A 22439-nucleotide genomic window follows, 5' to 3' on the forward strand; every position below is an offset into this window, starting at 1 on the left:
ACTTGCATAACTACTCCTTTGTAATGTATTGCCTGCACACACTTTCTCTTGCCTTTTGGGTGATTTTCTACTCCAGGATCCTACTGCATCATTAGAAGAATATTGGTGTTAAGAAAGAGAGGAAGTCAACATACAAAATGTGTTGCCGGGGGTGGGGGGAAATACATAAGTACCTACCATGCTGAATACTTTAAAAATAAGCTCATTTAATCTTCACAACAGAGGCAGAGGTTAAGTGACTTGCCCAGAGTCACACAACTAGTTAGTATCTAAGGATGAATTTGAACTCAAGAATGCTGGTTTAGGGCTCTATCCACTGTGCAACCTGGATGCCACCAAGGAGACCTGGGTTTTAAAACTGGTACTTATTGTTTGTCCTTGAACTAGTTACCATCTCCCTGGATCTCTGTATCTTCATTTGCAAAATGAATTTTGAACTTAAGAGATAGGATGTCTAAGGGCTTTTCCAGATCTAAAATTTTCTATCAGTACATGTCATCACTGGGGCAACTGCAAATTCAACTCATGATATTTGAATTCTGTAGCTGTCTGTGAAAAATTGTGAGCTACCAGCATGATAACTGTATCATCTTTCTACCCTTCCTGATCAAACATGCTTGCTGTCCATGTGATTGAGTAGGATAAATGGTGATGAGTGACATTCCATACCAATTTATGGGTGAAAGTGCTTTGACATGATAGGAATGCTTTTTGAAACATTAGTTTCATTTGGAGTTTGACAATCACATAACTATGCCTTTGGACTAGTAGCTGGTTACACTAATCAAGTGAGGCCTTCCTATAATGGGAAAGAGAAGGTGAAAAATGATTTAGTATGCATTAGGAATGGGAAACCTTGGTTAAAGGACTGACCTTAATGTCAATGAACTCATTCCATTGCCAATGGGTATACTAGACCTGGGGGTGCCTGGAAACCCTTGAATGGCAGCCGAAATTCCAAATGTCTCTGTCTCTTGAGAGCCTTGAAGTCTTGGGAATGTTTCCATTTCTGGCTCAAGAGAATTCTAAGAAGCTCTGTGAAATTATGTAACACTCAGTAGATCAATCTTTGGCTCTTAGCAGTCAGAGAGATTATCTGGGGTCCCAGAGCTTGCTTGACTCTAGTCAGTTTGACTCAAGTGACTTGATTCTAACCAAAATTATCATCATTAACTTTGAAATACCTAATTAGTCTTTTCTCAGTTTTGATCCCTCTTGATTTCTCTTTGGCAATGTTGATCACCTTCTCCTATATACTTTCTCCTCTACATTTTCTTGGCATTGCTCTCTTGGTCATTATCACATTTGTCTGATTGTTCCTCAAAATCCTTTGCTGACTCTTCAGGTCATCACCAATGCTTTAGATTTTCTTTTCCTCTTCTTCTATACCATTTCATTTGGTATTTCATCAACTCCCATGAGTTCAATGATCATTTCCATATGCATGTTTTCTGCTACCCTCTCTCCCGAACTTTTATCATATGTGTATTGCCAACTATCTCTTAATCCTTTGGAACTGAATATTGTATCTACATTGTAAATTCAACAGGTCCAAAGCAGTTGTCATTATCTTTTCCTCCATGCCTTCCCCATTCCTAAACTTCCAAATTATTTTCAAGGACACCACCATCTATCCCCTTGATAGGCTCAACACCTCAATGCCATCTTCTCTCTCTCTCATTCTTCCCATTGAGATACTTTATCATATGCACTGACTATTATGTAATCCCATCTCTCTCTCTCTTCTCTCCAACAATCCCCTTATTTCAAATCCTTATCTCTTACCTATTATCACCTACTATTATGTTCATATAGAATAATGTAGTATATAGAAAATAATATAACACATGAATACATTATATTATTATAAAATATGTAATTATATTATATAATAATATATGTTATTATATTGTATCATTATAATACAACGTATAATATATTCTATCATAGAATGTATCATACACTAAAATAAAATATTATATAATGGAACAGTATGTTATGACAAAATTATATATCATATTATAATATATTTGTACATTATATTATTATATTAGATACCATTATATAACATACTTCCATATATTTATGACATACCTATTATTATATATTTATTCCTATGATTGTTTTTATACCTATTATTGCATATATTATATGACTATATATCATATTTATTAAAATTACATCTCTAACCTATTATTTCAAATTTCCTAATTGTTCTCCCTGACTCATGTTTCCCTACTCCAGTCTATCCTATATACTGTTGCTAATATAATCCATTGCCAATCTTATTGTTTATTATTTCACAGTATCTTTTTTATGTATACCTTTCTCTCCATTTTCATAGCCACAACCCTAGTCCACATCCCTATGCTTCTTGCTTGAACTATTAGATAGCCTACTAACTGGTCACCCTTCCTCTTCCCATTCTAATCTATCTTAATTTAACTACCAGTGTGACTTTTCTGAAGAATAGACTTGACACCAGTCCTATGGTTAGGCAGCTCCAATGGTTCTCTTTTGTCCACAAGATCAATTCCTAAAGAAGGGACCTTCTTTAGCATGGAAAACTCTTCCTAACTTGGCCTCTTCCTAGATCTCTAATCTTAAACTTGGTTTCCCTTCAAATATTCTGTGATTCAACTACATTGAACTACTTGCTATTTCTGGAACACAGTTTCCTCCCTCCCCTTGTGTTAATGTAGAGACTGTATTGGGAAAGGAATGCTCTGTTCCCTCACCTCCACATCTATGTTTCCCAGTTTTCCATTAAGATGCAGCTCAAGTCCCACTTTCTTTAGGAGGCTTCCTGGTGCTCTCAGTGACTGAAGTCTTCTCCTTCCAGATTTCCTTCCATCTACTCTATATTTATCTCATGAGCACCTAATAAATTGCATGCTATCTCTCCCAGTAGAACATATGCTCAAGGTGAATAAGGGGATATTTTTGCTCTTCTTTGCATCCATGGATGTCTGGCACAGAGAAACCATTTGATAAATACTTATTGACTAATTGATCAACAATGAAGAAATGAATGAATAGGGTTAACTAACCTGTGGAATCCAGTTTGATGAATTAGTTAGGGAACTGCCAGTATATATGATGACTGAAAATACTTCTGCATCCCTCAAAAATAACAACAAATAAAAAAAACCAAGTGTTTGTCAAGTGATCACCTCTTGCCAGACATGGTACTAAATATAAAAGGTTGCAAAGACAAGGAAAAATACTTCCTACCTTCAAGGAAGGTATATTCTAATGAATTAGACTACATTTAAAGAATGGTATTATTCAAACTATGAGGCAACTAGGAGGCAGAGTGGATCTGGGCCTAGAGTCAGGAAGACTCATCTTCCTGAGTTCAAATTTGACTTCACACACTTACTAGCTGTGTGACCCTGGGCAAGACACAACTCCATTTACTTCAGTTTCCATATCTGTAAAATGAGCTGGAGAAGAAAATGGCAAACTACTCCAGTATCTTTGAGAAGAAACCCCCATATAGAGTCATGAAGACTCAGAAATGACTGAAAATGACAAGATCAAGATATATAGAGGGCAAATAAAAGGTAATCTCAGAGGAAAAGGACTAGCAGTTTGTAGGAGGGGGGAAGGCATCTTATGGGAAGTGAATATTCGAACTGAGTCTTAAAGGAATCCAGGGAAGTGAAGCCTCAGCAGTGAAGAGGAGATATAAACAACTTTTATCTTCTACTATTACAGATGTATTTTATAGTCCTCCCATTTCCTCTTAGAAATCTCCAATTAAAGAGAATCTGCTACCCTCCAGCAGCTCATTATATTTTGGATTAGCTTTAAAACTTAGATATTTATCTTTACATCAAATCCAAATCTGCCTCTCAACTTTTCCCCATCACTCCTAGTCTGTCCTCCAGAACTAATCAGAATAAGCTTGAATGTTGGTCTATTCATTGTCTATTCGTGATAAATACATTCTTTCATAGAATTTAGAGCTAGAAGAGACTGTAGATTTACTACAATTTCATCAGAATATTAAGGAGGAAATTGGGCCCTGGAAATGTTCTCTTACTAGTCCAAATTTACATGGAAAGTAAATTGCAAAGGTGGGATTCAAATTCAAACTTCCGGTTCCAACTCTAGTGATTTTTCCACACTGTCAGACACATTATTCTGTATTGATCAAATCCTACATCACACCACACACACACACACACACACACACACACACACACACACCTCTTTTATGTCTTTTAGTTTTGAAGATTAATTAATTTGTCCAAGTTAATACAGCCTGAATATATCAGAGGTGATATTTACACTCATTCCTAGACTTTGAGAAGTCTCCAGTAGTGTCAAACTTACATGGAAAGGAATTTATCTTGTTTAACATATCTCAATTAAAAAATGTTTTGGGGTCAATTGGGGTCAGGTGACTAGTTTACATGCTAGTAAGTAAATTAGTAGGACAATTTGAACTTGGGTTCTCCTGACTCTAGAATTGGTGTCCCACTTAAATTGTCCTCCTAATTACATTTTAATATGATTTAGGCTGCACTCAGGAGTGTTGTGATTATGAGTTTGATACTTCTGCTCTAGGCAACTGTCATTTTAACCTGTTCTCTCTTATTTCACTCTCAGGAGACAACAGGAACAATTAAACTTTAATTTCTTAAAGACTCCTATTTAATATTATCAATATCAATTAATCAATAAGCATTACCATATTTCCCTATGTATAAGATGCACCTAATTTAGGGTCCTGAAATTTGAAAAAAATGTATTACATAAAGTGATTGAACTCAAGTTTTATTCATTATGAAATTCAAGGACCTTCTGCTTATAGCTTTCAGGTATCTTTTTGGCAAGTCTAGTGCATGGATGCATGCTTAGTCCACTCTGTTTCATGAATCTGAAGCACCAATTAATTGTATCCTCCTTTGAAATCAGTCCCTTCTTTTTCATCAGCAATTTTGAAATTAGTCCCTTCCTTTTCATCAGCAATTCTTCTGGTCTCATGCTGAACCATCTTTGTGGACACAGGAATTCCAATTGCTCTTTGTTCTTCCATTTCATATCTTTAATTCCCTCTCTAAATCAGATCATTTGGCTGCTTTGCCTCTCATGGCCTTCTTCTACCATGGCATTTTCAGTAGGGTTTGCTGAAGCCAATTTCAAATTGTTTTCTCAGTTGGAGGAGGACCATGCTTATGGTCAGTGGCATGATTTTCATTCACTTTTGCAAACTGTATCACTTTGAACCTGAATTCAGCACTGGACAAAAATCTTTTCTGATCCATTTCAGGACAGAACATGGCAAATCATAATCTAATATACTGATAACAAATGCAAAACAATGAGCACAAAGACAAGTGTGAAAAAGCAGGAAATGCAATTTAAAAAAAAATCTACAACCACTGCATAAGATGCTCCCAGTTTTTAGAACCCAAATATTTTGGGAAACATGGTTAGGGATGAATTCTACTTGTTTGTGTCCAGTTTATTTGTGGTTTCTTATATTTCCACCTCAAACATAAATTTTGGCTAGGAGTATAAGATACAGAGAATGTGCATTGGTAGAGGGAATTTCCTCACCTGGGAGTTTCCTAAATCCTGGAAACCATAGGTTTAAACCTATCCCTAGATTTTGAATTCTAGTAGAAAGAAATGATAGATATAATACATAATGTTATTTGTAATGTCTTATTTACATTAACACCTATTTATCTGACTTGTTAGTCTCATCACCCATGAGCTTTAACTGCTGTTCTACTTTGTAGTACTATTTGACTTAATATCCATCCTTTATCTAAAGTTTAAATACTAGTCAGCTTGTGTACCACTCAGATCAAATCTCAGACCCTGGAGAGCTTGCCTTTTCTGAGAACCCTTCAAGTTATCTTAGGGCTAAAGTTGTTATCATCCTAAAATAACTTGAAATATGTTCATTTCATGGCAGTTTTCTATCTATGAAGGAAATTTGGAGAGATTGAAAAATTTTGACCCACTCTGCCATCTTCCAAGAATACCTCTTGATACTGGTGTTATAACCAATTCTGAATTCTTTTCTTAAAAAAAATCAGTCCATTCATATTACCATAAATTTATATCTAGAATGGACCTTAGAGATCATTTAGTTCAAGTCACTCATTTTATAGGTGAAACCATTAAAACCAGTCCCAAGCTTTTGAGTGTTTTTGAGACACTTTCCCAGGGACCTTAATTCCTTCAAGGCTCTGACTGCTCTCTTGATCTGTGCTCTGCACTAGTCTGTGGGTGACACAAGCATTCCCCTGTGCCATGGAGCTATGAGGAAGGTCCCTGCTCCTCTATGGCAGTATGGAGGCCCCAGGCTGCGATCTGGATCTGAGCTTGGGCAAAGCAACAGAGTCCAGTAGTAGGGATAGTGGAGAGATTTTGACAGTCTCCCACAACCCCCTTACCATCCATGGGCTGAGTGCTCTGAAAGCAGATGCTGGGTGACTCTGCAGACCTGCTTCCAATTCCTGGGCTGAGTTTTTGCTGAGGCCTAAGCTGCATTGGCTCTGCACTCACTCTGGTGTGGCATAATTTTTCAAGTTGTCCTTGGTGATCCCTGGGCTGAGAGGACTGGAAATTGTTTCCTCTGCCACAGACCCAGGTACCCCCAAGGATCCAGGTTCCCTGAGAGCTATTCCTGGAAGATTGGAGCTGGTTCCCTCAGGCATGGTGTGGCCCAGGCTAAAATGTGGCCCTTTCCTACTTTGGTGGAACATATCCTTCCCTCAGATCTTCCAAGGTGTCTTGAGTTGGAAAATTGTTTTATTTGGTTTTTCTGTGGGTTTCGCCATTCTAGAATTTGGTTAAAGTCATAATATTAAGGCATTTGGAGTGTTCTGGAAGAAAGCTTCTGAGAATTCCTACCTCTACACAGCCATCTTAGCTCCAAATATTTTTAAAAAACAGAACAAGTTGACAGATCCAAGGTCAAGACCAGTTTAAATCAGGAATCTTATTTCTTTATGACATTACATTTTACACAAAAATAGAGAACACTGCTCTCTCTCTCTCTTTGTTTTTGTTTTTTTTTTAGATTTTTGCAAGGCAAATGGGGTTAAGTGGCTTGCCCAAGGCCACACAGCTAGGTAATTATTAAGTATCTGAGACCGGATTTGAACCCAGGTACTCCTGACTCCAAGGCAGGTGCTTTATCCACTATGCCACCTAGCCACCCTCTCTCTTTCTTTAGAATGAAGAGAATCAATTTTAGGATTAGAGGCTCAATCCTGCTCTCCTTGTGAAACTAGAATAATATCCAATTAGCTCTAGAGTAATCAATCTAAACTCTGCTGTAAATTAATAAATAGGAAATATATTTGTATATATTTATATATTATTGGATATGTATACATATATAAAACATGTGTTATATGTTATATATATATATATATATATAATTTGTTAAAGAAGATGAAAGAACTATATAGAAAAGAAACAAGCATTTATGAAGTGCTTAGTCTTAAGCACTGAGCTAGGCACTTTACAAATATCTTATTTGATCCTCACAACAATTCTAGTAGGTCCTATCAATTCCATTTGACAGTTGAAGAAACTGAAGCAGACAATTTAAATTACTTTACCATTAGTAAGTGTCAAAAGCTTCCTAAAGCTATGTCCAGCCCTCTCTCCATTCTGCCACTTAACTTCCTCAGTTAGATTTATGATGAACATTCCTAAAAATGTTCTAAGGACATTCTAATTGACCAGTGCTTTTACTTGTAAGATAATCTGCTCCACAACAGCCACCCAACTAACAAAGTGGGTACTGGACCACTCCAGTTAATATTGCAAAACAGGTGACACTTTGTCTTTGCATCCTCCTACTTAGCTTTTTTGTGCTCACCCCTTCCCCTTGCTCTCAGTCTGCTCTCCAAATGTTCAGAGCCTTCTCTGAGGCACCTCACCTAAGTTTATCTCTTCTGAGGTAATTTCTATTCTCTCTCTCTCTCTCTCTCTCTCTCTCTCTCTCTCTCTCCCCCCTTCCACATCAAACCTCCATTATTTCTGTCACTTTATGTTACAAGATCAATTATCTAATAACAGTATCTATTTTAACATGTGGAAGTAAACTTGTTATTTTCAGATAAAGAAGAGCTTTTTTTGGGGGGGGGAGGTGAGGCAATGGAGTTTTACTTATCCAGGGTCACACTTATAGAAAGTATCAAATTCAGAGGCTGAATTTGAACTCAGGTCCTCTTGACTTCACTGTACCACCTAGCAACCCCCAAAAGAGAGGCTTTTCAAAGCAAATGAATTCACCCCTTCCTCCCATACCAGCCCAGCATTTGTTCATGCTTCGGATCTTTGAAGGGAGGAAAACATGCCTGGAAATGGAGTTCCTCTTCCTTTTGGACCTCATTTTCCAAAGGGAGGAGAGAACAGTCTTGTATAGAGTTTTATCTTTGGTAGACTTCCTCAATAACAATCCTGTTCTTCCCTCCCACCTTCAGTTATAATCATAAAAGCTTAGAGATGGAAAGGATTTAAAGACCATCATCTTTATAAACAATTTCACAAATCCATTAAAAAATGGATGCCTAGAATGGTTAAAAGACCTTCTTAATGTCATGCAGCTAGTTAGCAATGAAACCAGTGACTACAACCATTTTTCATATCTGCCCATTTATGTTCTCATTGTTTTTAATATTGTCATAGAGGCTATTTATTTATACTGGTTATAGTATTTTGTGAATATACAGCCTGTCCCAAAAGTCTTAGCGCAGACTTAATTTTTTTTTAAAGTTTTAAATGCACTGAGATTTTTGGGATAGCCTGTTATAACATTTCCTTATTAAGAGAAAGAAAACCTTGGGTTCAGGTTTCCTTTTTCTCAAGTTGCCTTGGACATAATGCCTCCCATTGCATTATATAGAGTGACTCACCCTCTCCCATACCCTTCCCTACTTCCACCATAACACTCAAAATACTCAAGTATGTGCTATTCACTCTGCATTTCTTAGAGAGAATTTTCTACTGAGGTTCCTTGGACGTGGAAAAAGTAATCAAATTGTGAAGATCTTCCCCCTTAAGACTGATTCTTTTATGAAGAAAAGTAGGTCATATTTTGCCTCAATTCTTACCTAACTTTTAATTACTTAATGAACTTTGACTTAGAGAAACTGAGACCCAAGAAAGATCTCAGCTTAAAAAAAGCCAAGGTACCTCTCTGCATCATCACCAGTCATCTTGATCTATGCCTTACCACTGGACTTCAATGACTAGAGGAGAGAGTGAAACTGATGACTGTGTACAGCCTCATTTAAATCCAATTCCCTTGCAAGTCAAAATATCCCCCCCCCCCCCACCGATGTCATTGGTCTTCTTCAAGAACAAAAATCAGCAGATACCCTAATGGTCCCACCTTTGGGTGATCAGTAGAAATGAAAAAAAAATTTTCTCATATTGACTGGGAAGGAAATTAGAAAACCATTGCTCAATTTGCCAGGCATTGATTGAGCTCTGCAGATTCAAAGAAATGTATAGTTTTTGCTCTCAAGGAGTTTATTTATATTTTATACAAATATATAACATGTACACATAACCATATATACAGAATACATATAAAAAAATAAATACAAGGCAATTTAGGTAAGGATGACACCCAGTTAGAGGGAGAAGAGTTTCTTGAAACAGTTGTAGTTGGGCTGAGAAGGAAGAGGGAGAGTTTACCCAGGGATGACATGGACAGAGAGTAAAAAGGCATAGGAACTGCAGATGGGGAGCCATGTGTGAGGAACTCAAGTCTAATGTGTGTGGACTAAAACATACAGGAAAGGGAAGAATCTATAATATGATTGAAAAGATTGGGGCCAGATAGAGGAATGTCTTATAAAGGCAATAAGGTCAATTTGTCCACCCCTAGGAAAGTTATCAGTGAAGAAAAGGAGGAAATACTATCAATGTCTCTTGAAGTAGTTTTCCCTGGGAATTAACCAAAGCAAAAACCAAACCAAACCAAAACCCTTTCTATCTCTAATGGGGTCTACTAACTCAGCAACAAGAGAGACTCATTTCCCTTTTTCCTGGAGTTATGTTATTTCCTGGGAAGGAATGTCTAATCACATCTTTGATACCTTTAAATATTTACAGGACTTGTGACCACAGTAAGTCCCAAAATTTTATGGATGACACTAACCTAGTGGGACTTATTGCAGGCATGACATTGGTGGAATTGGGTTTGTCTGTAAGATGGTAAACTATTAAATTCAGAGAAAAGTCCCCACCCAAGGGAAAAATAGTAACAATAATTCATTTCCTATCTTCTTTCCCTCTTATGGATATATAGATAGTAAGGGAAGTAGTGTCACAGTAGTGGCTTTTACTGGCTCATTTGACTTTTTTTCCTTGAGAAGAGTAAGAAAAGAGTAATTTATATAGCTTTGTGTGGACTTGGTTACAAGAAGCAAGCAATACTTGGGACTGTTCCTTTACCAAGCATCTCCTTTACAGGCTAAAGGTTAGTCCCTTCATTTTCAATACTCTGGAAGCCTCTCAAATGACATTTAGTGCTAATGTGGTCACCATAGCATCCACCCTGCAATCACCATGGGGTTGTATGAATACTCTGGCATGTCCTTTCAAACATCACTTTTGTCACATGTGACATCTTCTCTATTAACTCTAACTTGGGATAACTGACATGTTTTTTCTTTCCAAAGTCTCGACAATTTTATTATTAGCAGCTGACTCTTGGTACATATGTGTCACAAGTGCCTGGGAGCTCTTAAAGCCTGAGGTATTCTTGGCCTTGTCCCCCTGTTGCCTCTTCTTCTCCTCTTCCTCCTCCTCCTGTTCCTACTGGATCAGCCACCTCTGCTATTAACATGATTCTCATTGAAACTTCATAGGATGGTGGGATATCTCCATAACTGTCAGTGTCATCCATGAATTCTAGGCTGCTCTTGGTATATAGGGGTGGAGGGATGCTGGGAGTCTCCTTCTTCTCCAGAGAGATCTGCTTTTCAGGATCGATACTGTCTTCATAAGATGGGGGATAAAAATCTGGCCTATTCAAGAAAGAACAAAGGCACCTAAAAATGCTTTCAAAAATATCAGTTGATATCAGATTCACTGAGCTCCATGTCTCTTAACCATGCCTAGAAAATATTCATTTTGAAAGACATCCTTTTTCATCACCACATATAGAAAAATATTTTGCCTTTTCTATATGATGTGGTTTGAGATGATGCTACTGATCCAACCACACACCCTCTTTCTGGCTCCCACTTCCTATCAGTGTCTTATACTCTTTAGATACCTATCAAGATTATATTCCCAGTTCATAGAGTCAATGATCAGGAACTGGAAAGAAACTTAGAAGTTCTCTAGTTCAACTTTTTCATATTATAGATAAGGAGACCAAAATATATGGAAGTGTGAAGTATCTTCCCTAAGGTCACACAGGTAGGAAGTGTCTCAGTTAGGACTGGAACCCAGGTCTTCTGATTCCAAATCTAGCACCCTTTTCAATGTAGCAAACTGAAACAATTCTTTCCTGTCAAGACCATTCAGAGAATAAATCTGGGACTAAAATGTCATTTTAATCAGTCTCTGATATTATAACTTTGCTCCAATTCTATTAGTTCACTATGACCCAGGGACCAAATTCAGCCCATGGGTATAGTTTGCTGATTCCTTCTCTAACCCATCAAACCAATTGGTCCAGACCTTCACCATCAATAAATATTGAGTGCAGGAAACAAGACTGACTGTCTATACTCTGTACCAGGTACTTCTCATTTTTTCACTAAGTCCTTAACTTGAAGTACTTTGATGATTATATAATTTAATCAATATGTCTTCTTATCTTGTTTTTGTCTTTCCATACTTTAATACATATGTCCTCCCCTGGTTATAAGAGTCAGTTCCTCAAGGCCACAAGTGTGTTAACTAGACAAGAATCATACTTTAAGATTATTAACATTTTCCTGGTCCAAGATCTGTGTGATTCAATAGTAGTGAAAGGAACAATACAGGACTAAGAACCAACCATTTTATGGGCTGCTATGACTGAAAAATTCATTAATCAATGACCAACCTTCTGGTAATAACCATAATTATTTGGTTTCACAAAACCTTATAGGGGGCGGCTAGGTGGCGCAGTGGATAGAGCACTGGCCCTGGAGTCAGGAGTACCTGGGTTCAAATCCAGTCTCAGACACTTAATAATTACTTAGCTGTGTGGCCTTGGGCAAGCCACTCAACCTCATTGCCTTGCAAAAACTAAAAACAAAAACAAAAACAAAACCTTATAGACAAAAGCTACCTAAGACCTTTTTCAAGTAAAGTTTCCCACCCTTGTGGGAATCACACACACACATTGCAAATGGCAGTGTATATATCTGGTAAGGAGACCAGCTGTAACTCATATTTCATTGTCAGAAAAGGTCATTTCCTTCTGGAAGGGATATGTTGTTTCATTCATTCATTCATTCATTAACAAGCTATTCATCAAACACCTACTATATTTAAGGACCCATGTTGACCTCAGAAGAGGTGCAGAAAACATGACAATTCCTATCTCAGTCGAGTCACTTACCATGAGACATATATACACATAACTACACTACAAAATGAAGAATGCATAGAGTGGCAGAAAGTGTGATAAGTTTGAAAGAACAAGAAACATCCTTTGGGGCTATTTTTGATCCAGTTCCTCTACCTCCAATTCTCAGTGATAAATCTTGACTTCTCTGTCATGAATGTAACAGTGACAAGGGAGTTTTGCTCAACTTAGTATTAATAGACCTATCCATGACAGCACCTACAATGAGTGTTTGTGGTCTTGTAACCACAACAGATCAGAAACTGCTATTTGTAACCAACAACCCTACTCCAAATGTTACCAGGCTCAAGGCCAACTAGCTGAAGGAGGTGTCTACTGTACAGCATCCTTCTTAGTCGTCACTCAGAAATAGAGAGGACATTTCTACCCAGGGCTTTGGGTCATCTATGTTCAGCAATGAGGATCATTCCCCCTCTCTTATCCTTGGTGGAAAGGAGGGCAGGTCTCCCATTGGAGCACTGCCTGAATAGCTGAGCTGGCTTGTGCTTGCCATGATATCTATGCTTAGGACATATTTTTCCATGGAGAGCAGGACCCATGACTCCTTTTCTGGGGCAACGCTAGCCTCATGCTTGGGTACAGACAGCATTTCTTTTCATGGTGTCATCTGGGTAAGAGAGGGGATGCCCAGAAGATTGTATCCAGCACAAAAGTATCTGCTTCCAGTCTCCTGTACCAAACATCAAGTATCTGAAATGTCACCAATGGAAATTCAGTCTTTTAGAGACAACATAGTTTAGTGGAAATGGTGTGAGCTTTGGAGAAACCAGGTTTTATATTTGGCATTTGACAACTACTTTCACTGCAATAATGTTTGTGTGACCTTGGGAAAGTCATTTAAATGTCCAAGGTTTTATCTTTTTTTCCTTCATGAAAAGAAGGATTTGACTTAGATGACCTTGGAAGTCCCTCCTAATTTTTAGTTTATGAATCTCTCTTGAGTCTGTTTCCTCATCTATAAAAGGAAGATAAGAATCCTAGAAATATCTATCTTGAAGATCAAATGAACTAACAAATGAAAAATACTTTGTAAACCTTAAAAACATAGAAAGGTCAGTTATTTTAAGACATAAAACTAATTCACACCAACTAATTCACATTAAAGTATTCTGGGAGGATGAAATAATAGAAGAAGAAGGATGATGAAAGGGAAGGGCATTAAAAGAATAGGGGAAAGACCTTTCTGAGATAAACTTTTGTTAGGTCACAGTTTTCCCTGTATGAGGGTCCCTCTCTAACATGAATCCCCTAAATAATATAATCTTTTTTCCCCTGGAATAACCTATTCAATACTGTAATTGAAATCTAACTTGGCATCGTGGTTTTGGAATCAGGAAAATACAGAATCAAGTCTTGCCTTTGACATGTCATGATTGTGTGATTCTGGGCAAACCAACTGACTCCTTGCTTCCTCACTCAAATATATAAAACTAAATTGTAGAAAAGGTACCAATTTTCATTGGTGGAGGGAGTTTCCTCACCCTGAAGTGATGAAATATGAGGTTCAGTCTCTCTTTCTGGACTGTAACTTTTAGTCAACTATCTAGCTTTGTTGCCATTCTGTCCCAGTCTTCTACCATCAAAATGTACCTCTGGCATTCCAGTTACATACCTGTCCACAGTGGGAATTTGCAAATCCCCTTGCCCCATGTGATGTCTGAGCACCCTGTGGAAGATGCCCTTGATTGGGCTTGCCTGCTGGTAGGTGCTCCAAAAAATGCCACTCAAGAGAATCAGGAACCCCAGAGGTAAAAGACAATAGGCCAGGATCAGTTTCCCTCTGCAATTAGGGCCTGAGCCCATGGATATAAAGAAAGACCCCAGACAGATGATCAAGAATCCAGTCAAGAGGGTGAGGCAGCAAAGGACTGTGAGACTCCTTCTCTGCATTCTCCCACTTCTGTAGCTCAGCTCACACTTTTGCTGCTCTCTTCCTTGTCTGTTCCCTGGGAGATGGTGACTTCCAAGACAAGTCCTTTCTAACTGCACATTTCAAGGCTTTATTCATCCTAGGACTAACTGGCCTTTGGACAATTAAATGAAGCAGGCATATAGCTATTCATTAACCATTGAAAGGATCAGTAATATCCTTTGGGGATTAACCTATAAACACCAACTTAGCTTAATGTAGGAAGGAGAGGCATCCAGGGAGCTCCTTTACCTTTCTGAATTGGGCCTTCTGCTTAACTGATTCCAGTGACTTGCCTGGAGTTTCCCTGTTCTGTGGTTGAAAGAACACTTGCTCCTCTGAATTGTTTTTCTTTATGATTTCTTAATCATCACTCTGGGTAATAGCTCCATTAGAAGCTTAAGAGATAGCAACACTCTGCCAGCTCTGTTCTTTATGGCTTGGCAAAAGCTCAGTCCTTTCTTCCTCTCTTACTTAAGAAGGGCCTCATTCCCTAAAACTCCTATTATTTGTTATCTTCTATGTTGGTTTTCTCTTTCTCCTTCCCAAATCTGTAATATCAGAACAATTCTAAATGAATAGAACCTATTGATAAGTTGTCTTACTTTCCATTATCCCAGTTCAAATCATTAATGCATTCATTCAACAAGCAAGCATTTATTGAACTACTACTACTACTACTATAAAGAAAACACATAGAAAAGCAGTGTGGTATACTACAGAGGTGTCCAACTCAGGTTTATCACAAGCCCCCCTACAAAACTCCTGAGGAGGCCTGAACTAGATTAATATATAATTGAAAAATATTTGGCAAAATAAATAAAATATAACCCAATGTAGATAATGTTAATTTGTGGTTTTCTAAGTCAACTTGCACTTATAGGGATGTTTCTATTTGAGTTTGTCATTACTGGTATGATGGCTAGAGAATTGGTTCCTGAATAGAGAAAATATGGGATTATATCCTGCCTCTGAAATATATTGACTGTATATGTGGCAACTCACAAAATCTTTCAAATTGTTTTAGGAAGACCCTGAAAATTATGTGGCAGGAGAAGATATCAGGCACTGAGGTGCTTTCTTTTCTTTTTTTTAGGAGGTTAAGTGACTTGCCCAAGGTCACACAGCTAGGCATTTATTTAGTGTCTGAGGCTGGATTTGAACTCAGATCCTTCTGACTCCAGAACTGGTGCTCTATCCACTGCACCACATAGCTGCCCCTGAGGTGCTTTCTTGAGCTAAACTGCCTAGTATTCCAACATTACTACAGAGAGTGTAACTGTGATGGACTGGACACATTGTTAGAATGCCAGACATAAGCCTGCCAAAAAAATTATTTTATGAAGAACTCACACAGGGCAAGCACTCACAAGGGGGTCAGAAGAAACAATACTGAGATACTCTGAAGGTCTCATTGAAGAACTTTGGAAGTGATTATACAGCATGGAGACACTGGCCCAGGACCACCCAGAATGGTGTGCCCTCATCAGTGAAGGTGCTGCACCCTTTAAGGAAGGTAGAATTGAAGCAGCTCAAAGGAAATATGACATCTATAAGTTTAGTGTATCCTCCCCAGGTGTGGACATGCATTATTTGTGCCCAACCTGTGATCTGATCAGCCATAATAGGACACACTGTAATTTGTCTCAAACATAGTGATGTCATTTAGATCTTCAATAATGAAGAACAAGAACCAACCAACCAACCAACCAACCAACCTTGTACTATAGCATGCAGAGAAAGTACTTTTCTGCATCTAGAGAGGTAGTTCCTCAGGGAGAACTCACTCAATAGATGAAATCATAGGTATGATTCCCTCCCCACCAAAAAAGTGCAGGACATCAGAGATACAAAATCAAAACAGATCCTGAGCTCAAGAAACATTCTATGAGATTAATGTTGTTATCCTTCAGACTACCAAGCAAGAAAGGAAAACTACCGTTGAGTAGGGGATGTTGTAGAGCAGAACTCACATAATCATATAACATTAAGTACCAGGGGTTAGGAGTTTTGTATTCCTTTTCAGGTTATGAGCAATTGTGTTTGTGGATAAATTTGTGCCTCTATGGATCTAAAATTAACAGCTAACTTCTTTCTAGCATTTTAAAGTTTGCAGAATGCTTTATTAATATTATCTTATTTGATTTGCACAATCCTAAAAAGAAGATACTATTATCATCCTTATTTTATAGATACTATTTACATCCTTATTTTCCTTAAAGTAAACTGAGGCAGGCAAAGATTAAGTGGCTTACTTAAGATTGCATGGCTAGTAAGTGTCTCAGGCAGGACTGAACTCATATCTTCCACCTTCCAAGTCCTGTGCTATGTATTCAGCCTGGCTGCTAGCTACATCATCTGAACTCAATGAAGTAGACTGGCTTATGAATCAACCATTGCTAGTTCAAGGAATCCTTATAATCAAAGATAGCAAGGCTTAGAGAAGGATCTAAGAGAAGCAGAGGTCTCTGCTTAAAGAGAAAAATGCATCAGTTACAATACTCTATTCAATCTACTTATTAGGCTGCTGCATTGTAATTTACTTGGAGGTGCCCAGGTGGCACAATGGACAGAATTCTGAGCATGAAGTCAAGGAAGACCTTAGTTTAAATCTAGCCTCAGGCACTTATTAGCTATATAACCCTGGAGGAGTCACTTAATTGCCTCAATTTCCTTGACAATAAATAAAATGAGGATAAGAAGAATGCCTGCTTACCTCCCAGAATTACTGTGGGGATTAAATGAGATAATATTTGTAAAGCACTTAGCAGAGTGCCTGGCATAGAATAGGTGCTATATAAATACTTCAATATTAATTAATTGTTGTTGCTAACATAAAGATCTCCTATGAGATGACCTCCATCCTACCAATCTAAGTGAGTAGAGAACTCATTCTTTAGAGGTTTCTCATTTTCTTTGCAGGTTAAGACAAGCAGATTAAAAAAAACACTCTTTATGAGTCAGCATATGCCAAGGTGTGATACTGCAAAGATAAATGAGACAGAATTTTCTGGTTTCTGAGACTGAGGCTCCAGGTCTGCAATCTCCATTCATTCAATCATTCATCTTTTCACTCACTCACCATTTATTTAAGATCAAAGAGAATATTTTGTCAAAGTTTAGGAGTTTGTAATCCATCACATTCTATTATTTCCTATATGGGGGGGGAGGAACTCTTTTCTGCCAAGGACCATTAGAATATTTATATCATCATTCAACAGCCAAATGAAATTATCATCTTAAAAATTAACTAGCTATATTTGGTCAAGCATTTAATTAATTCATCCCTAAAAAACTCCTAGATATGTTGAATTTAGAGTCTTATCTGCAGTTATCATGACGGCACCAAACCAAATGATTTAAGGCTAGATGTTCCCTGTCCCAGTCTTATATGAATAAACTTGAGCAGTGCTTGAGGCATAAATAGAAATCTGGAAAGATGCTTATGAAATAATTCAAAGAAACAAAAAACAACAGAATAGAGAGTCAACTAACAGAAAGTTAAAGAAAGAATAGCGTACCAGATCACTGTGGTGTGATAGAAAGAAAACAAAGAGAAGAAAAAAGAAAGAGAGAGAGAGAGAGAGAGAGAGAGAGAGAGAGAGAGAGAGAGAGAGAACAAAGAAGTAAAGAAAGAAAGAAGGAAGGAAGAAACAATGAAAGGAAGGAAGGAAGAAACAATGAAAGGAAGGAAGGAAGCAAGAAACAAAAGAAACAAAGGAAGAAAGAAAGGTAAGTAGGAAGGAAGGAAAGATTTTAATATCTTTATTTATCTTAATATCTATGAAATAATAGAAAGTGAAAAGACAAAATAAAGGAACATACAATAAGTATTATCATATAGAAAAAGTGAAGGAGAATCAAAAGAAAAAGAATTTTGATCAGGACTTAAAGGGAGTGGCTAGAAAATTATTATGCTATGAATTGAGTTTAATATAAATGTAAATAATTCCTGAGAAAGTTTCATTAGTATTATTGATGTACATTGTTAAACATTTAATAATTTTTTAAAGAGTAGACTTGGATAACCCTGATCAGCTAGTTGGTATAGTGGATAGAGTGCTGGGCCTGGAGTCAGGAAGACACTTCAATCTTACCCTAGACCTATGTCACCCTAAACAAGTCCCTTCATCTCTCTGAAACTCAGTTTTCATATCTATAAAGAGAGAAACACTAATAGTACCTATCACAAGTCAATGTCAAGTGAATATCAAATGAAACAACATATGAAGGCAAACCTTAAGAGTGATAGATATACATTAGGATAATATATGTTTCAAAAAAATTCTTTTACAAAGAAGAGAAAGGCAACTGAAATGATTTCAGAGAAATTAGGGAAAATAGAGTGAAAGAAGAAAAACATTCTTGATAAATCTGTTGGGGAAAAGATGAAGAGAATTCTTGAGAAGAGATTTGAATTGGTATCCTGACTGGGTTAAGGGGTGGAATTGATTCCAGAAATAAGAAATACTGGTAATAGTAGGGATTGTGACTTTTCCACAGCTAAAATTGTCTAAATGATTATTTTGGTTTTGAGTTGATATTTGTTACATTATTAATAAATTACATTGTAACCTTAATATTTTAGGGGCAGATAGGTGCCATGGATAAAGTGTCAGGTCTGGAGTAAGGAAGCTTTATTTTCTGAGTTCAAATCTGGAATTAGACACTAGTCATGTGATCCTGGGCAAGTCAATTAACCTTGTTACCTCAGTTTTCTCATCTGTAAAATGACCATGAGAAGGAAATGGAAATCTACTACAATTATCTTTGCTAAGAAAACTCCAACTGAAAATGACTGAATAAAAATCTTACTACTTATTTAAGCCTGGGTTTACAGTAGAGATATAACCATCTGCTTAAAGAGAAAGAGGTTTTTGCAATCTATCAATCAGCAAACTGCTAAGAGCTTCCTCTACTTTATATAATAAAATGGGTAAGGTCTCTGTGTTTAATTGATTAATTAATGGAGCATTGCAGTTTTATAACTAATGTGTAAATAGCTGAATTCACCCATGTTGTATCCACTGTCTATCTGTCATCAAGCCATGAGAGTAGTCAACTCCAAAACCTTGCAACATTTACTATGGATTAGCAATGAGGAAAAAGGAAGGAAAATGTGTGGCCTCCAAATCTAGGAATTGAAGAAAATAAAATTACAAAAATTAGAATTGAACAGTTAGTAACCAATGAATCTTCAAGACTACAAGATTCCATCAAACAAAATAAAAAGGCTGAAAAAACTGAAGAAAATGTAAAGTACCTTCTAGGGAAAACAATTGACCTGGAAAACAAATCCAAGAGAGACAATCTATGGATCACTGGATTACTAGAAAGCTGGACCAGCAGAAGAACCTGGAAAACATCATGCAGGAGATTATCAGGGAAAATTGCCCAATCTACTAGAACAAGATAACAATATAACAGTTGAAAGAATCCACAGAATCCCTCCAGAAAGAGACCCCAGAATAGAAACTCCAAGGGCTATTATTAGCCAAATTCCAGAACCCTTAAATAAAATAGAGAATATTGCAAGCAGCAAAAAGAAAGCAATTCAGTGGGGCAGCTAGGCGGCACAGTGGATAATGCACCAACCCTGGAGTCAGGAGGACCTGAGTTCAAATCCAACCTCAAATACTTAATAATTACCTAGCTGTGTGACCTTGGGCAAGTCAATTAACCCAATGCCTTGCAAAAACTAAAAAAAAATTGAATGATGAACTAAAAAAATAAAGAAAGCAATTCAAATACAAAGGGAACACAATCAGACCAAGATAGGACCTATCAGCGTCAATACTGAAGTATCAGAAGACCTGGAATAGCATATTTTGGAGAGCTAAGGATCTGGGATTACAACTCAGAATGTACTACCCTGCAAAATTAAGCATATATTGGTAGGGAAAAAGATGAATGTTCAATGACATACAGGACTTCCAGAATTTCCTGACACAAAGACCAGAACTGAACAGAGAATTCAGTTGCCAAATATGTGACTGAAGAGTTACATAAAAAAGGTAAATGAAAAAGGGGACTGAAAAACAAAACAAAACTGTTTTAAACAAATGTTGGTCCCTAAAAGGGAAGATATAACAATTTTCACTCATTAGAACTTTACTTTTCTAAGAATAATTAGAAACTAACATATAATTGAAGAGGGATATAGGTTTAATTGGGTCTTTTCTTTCAATCAAAGAGGTTCAAGATCTTATCACTATGTTTCAGATAAAAATCTCTGGAAAAAAAGCAGGAGTGTCAACTTTAACTTAAGTATCTCATTAAACTCTGACTGGTTTTATTCACAAGGTTCTAAGCACCTTGTCTAATGAGGGCATCATAAGCAGTAAGGACCTGAGCCAGTGACTCTATTACTTACAATCTTTGGTAAAGATCTCAGTGAGATCTCCAGAGCTTGTAGCTCTTTAGAGATCTTCAAGATATTTTCATTTAATTAGATCAGGATGCTTCACTTAACAAAGGGTCAAGTACCCTGGGTGGAGGGGAGGATAAAGTGGGAGAGACAAAGGGCCTTGGTTCACTTAACACCTTGAATGGGAGATGGGGAGGTAAAGTGGGAAAGAAAATAGGCCAGGGGGGAGGTGCAGAAATAGTTTAAGAAATGATATGGCTTTGGAGGATACTTTGGTGTGTGAAGAGGATTGTATATATTTGAAAGATACCTGAAAAGGGGAAAAAAGTAAAAATGATTATAATTATAATTTGATGCTATTTGAGTCAATGCTGTTTAGAATCAATCAAGAAAACAATCTGTAATGATATCTTGATAACAATAAGACCTTATCAAGCAATCAAGAATTGTGATTGATGATCCCTGACTAATAATATTAGAGCACCAAAGGAAGAGCCACATTTTAGAGGGGAAAAAAGGGAGAATGTGAATGCTGTGTAAATTCTATTTAATAGATTTAGCCCAGTGAGAGAATAAGATACATTCCCACTTGGGTTTAAAAATCTAACCTAATCTACAGGGAAGGGGGACTGGAAAAGGGGAAGATAAGGAAAGAAGGAACTGATAAAAGGGAAGGGAAGGTATAAGTGAAAGTAAACTGAAATTTAAATTTTTAAACGACAAAACAAAGGGGAAAGGTAGTAAAATTTTGGTGAGGAGAAATAAGAGAAAAGGAAAGAGATAAATATAAATGGGGAAAGATAGTATAGAGGGAAATACAGAATTAGTAGACTTAACTGTAAATGTGAATAGGATGAACTGTCTCATAAAATGGAAATAGACAACAGAATGAATTAAAAACCAGAATCCTACAATATGTTGTTTACAAGAAACACATTTGAAGCAGAAAGATACACATAGGGTAAAGGTAAAAGGTTTGAACCAAATATATCATGCCTGAGCTGAAGTAAAAAAGTCTGGGCTAATGATTCTAATCTCAGACAAAATAAATGTAAAAATCAATCTCATTAAAAGGGATAAGGAAGGAAACTACATCTTCTTAAAAAGCACCATTGGAAATGAAGCTATATCATTCCTAAACATGTGTGCACCTAGTAGGATAGCTTCCAGATTCCTAGAGGAAAAGTTGAGTAAATTACAAGGAGACACAGACAGCAAAACTTTAATGATGGGAGACCTCAACCTCTCTCTCTCAGAACTAGGAAAAAATCTAACAGAAAAATAAACAAGAAGGAAGTTAAAAAGGTGAATGAAATCTTAGAAAACTTAGATATGATAGACCTCTGGAGAAAACAATGGGGACAGAAAAGAATATACCCTTTTATCAGCAGTATATGGCACCTTCACCAAAACTGACCATGTACTAGGGCACAAAAACCTTAAAATGAAATGCAGAAAGGCAGAAATAATAAATGCACACTTCTCAGGTCATGATGCAATAAAAATCACATGTAATAAAGGGCTGGGAAAGCTAAAGCAAGAACCAATTGGAAATTAAATAACTTTATCTTAAATAATAGGTG

General features: G+C 37.0%; 1 protein-coding gene across 1 annotated transcript; it reads right to left on the reverse strand.

The window, feature by feature from the left end:
* Positions 1-9479: 9479 nt before the first annotated feature.
* Positions 9480-14597, reverse strand: TMEM252 (transmembrane protein 252). The gene is made up of 2 exons (XM_074196537.1): positions 14193-14597; positions 9480-11021 (listed from the first exon to the last, which is right to left on the reverse strand). Exons 1-2 carry the CDS (start codon positions 14468-14470, stop codon positions 10739-10741), a joined length of 561 nt encoding a protein of 186 aa, XP_074052638.1. The 5' UTR covers positions 14471-14597; the 3' UTR covers positions 9480-10738.
* Between the last annotated feature and the right edge of the window lie 7842 nt (positions 14598-22439).

Source organism: Macrotis lagotis, chromosome 8 (assembly GCF_037893015.1).
Source record: "Macrotis lagotis isolate mMagLag1 chromosome 8, bilby.v1.9.chrom.fasta, whole genome shotgun sequence".
Classification (NCBI taxonomy): domain Eukaryota; kingdom Metazoa; phylum Chordata; class Mammalia; order Peramelemorphia; family Peramelidae; genus Macrotis; species Macrotis lagotis.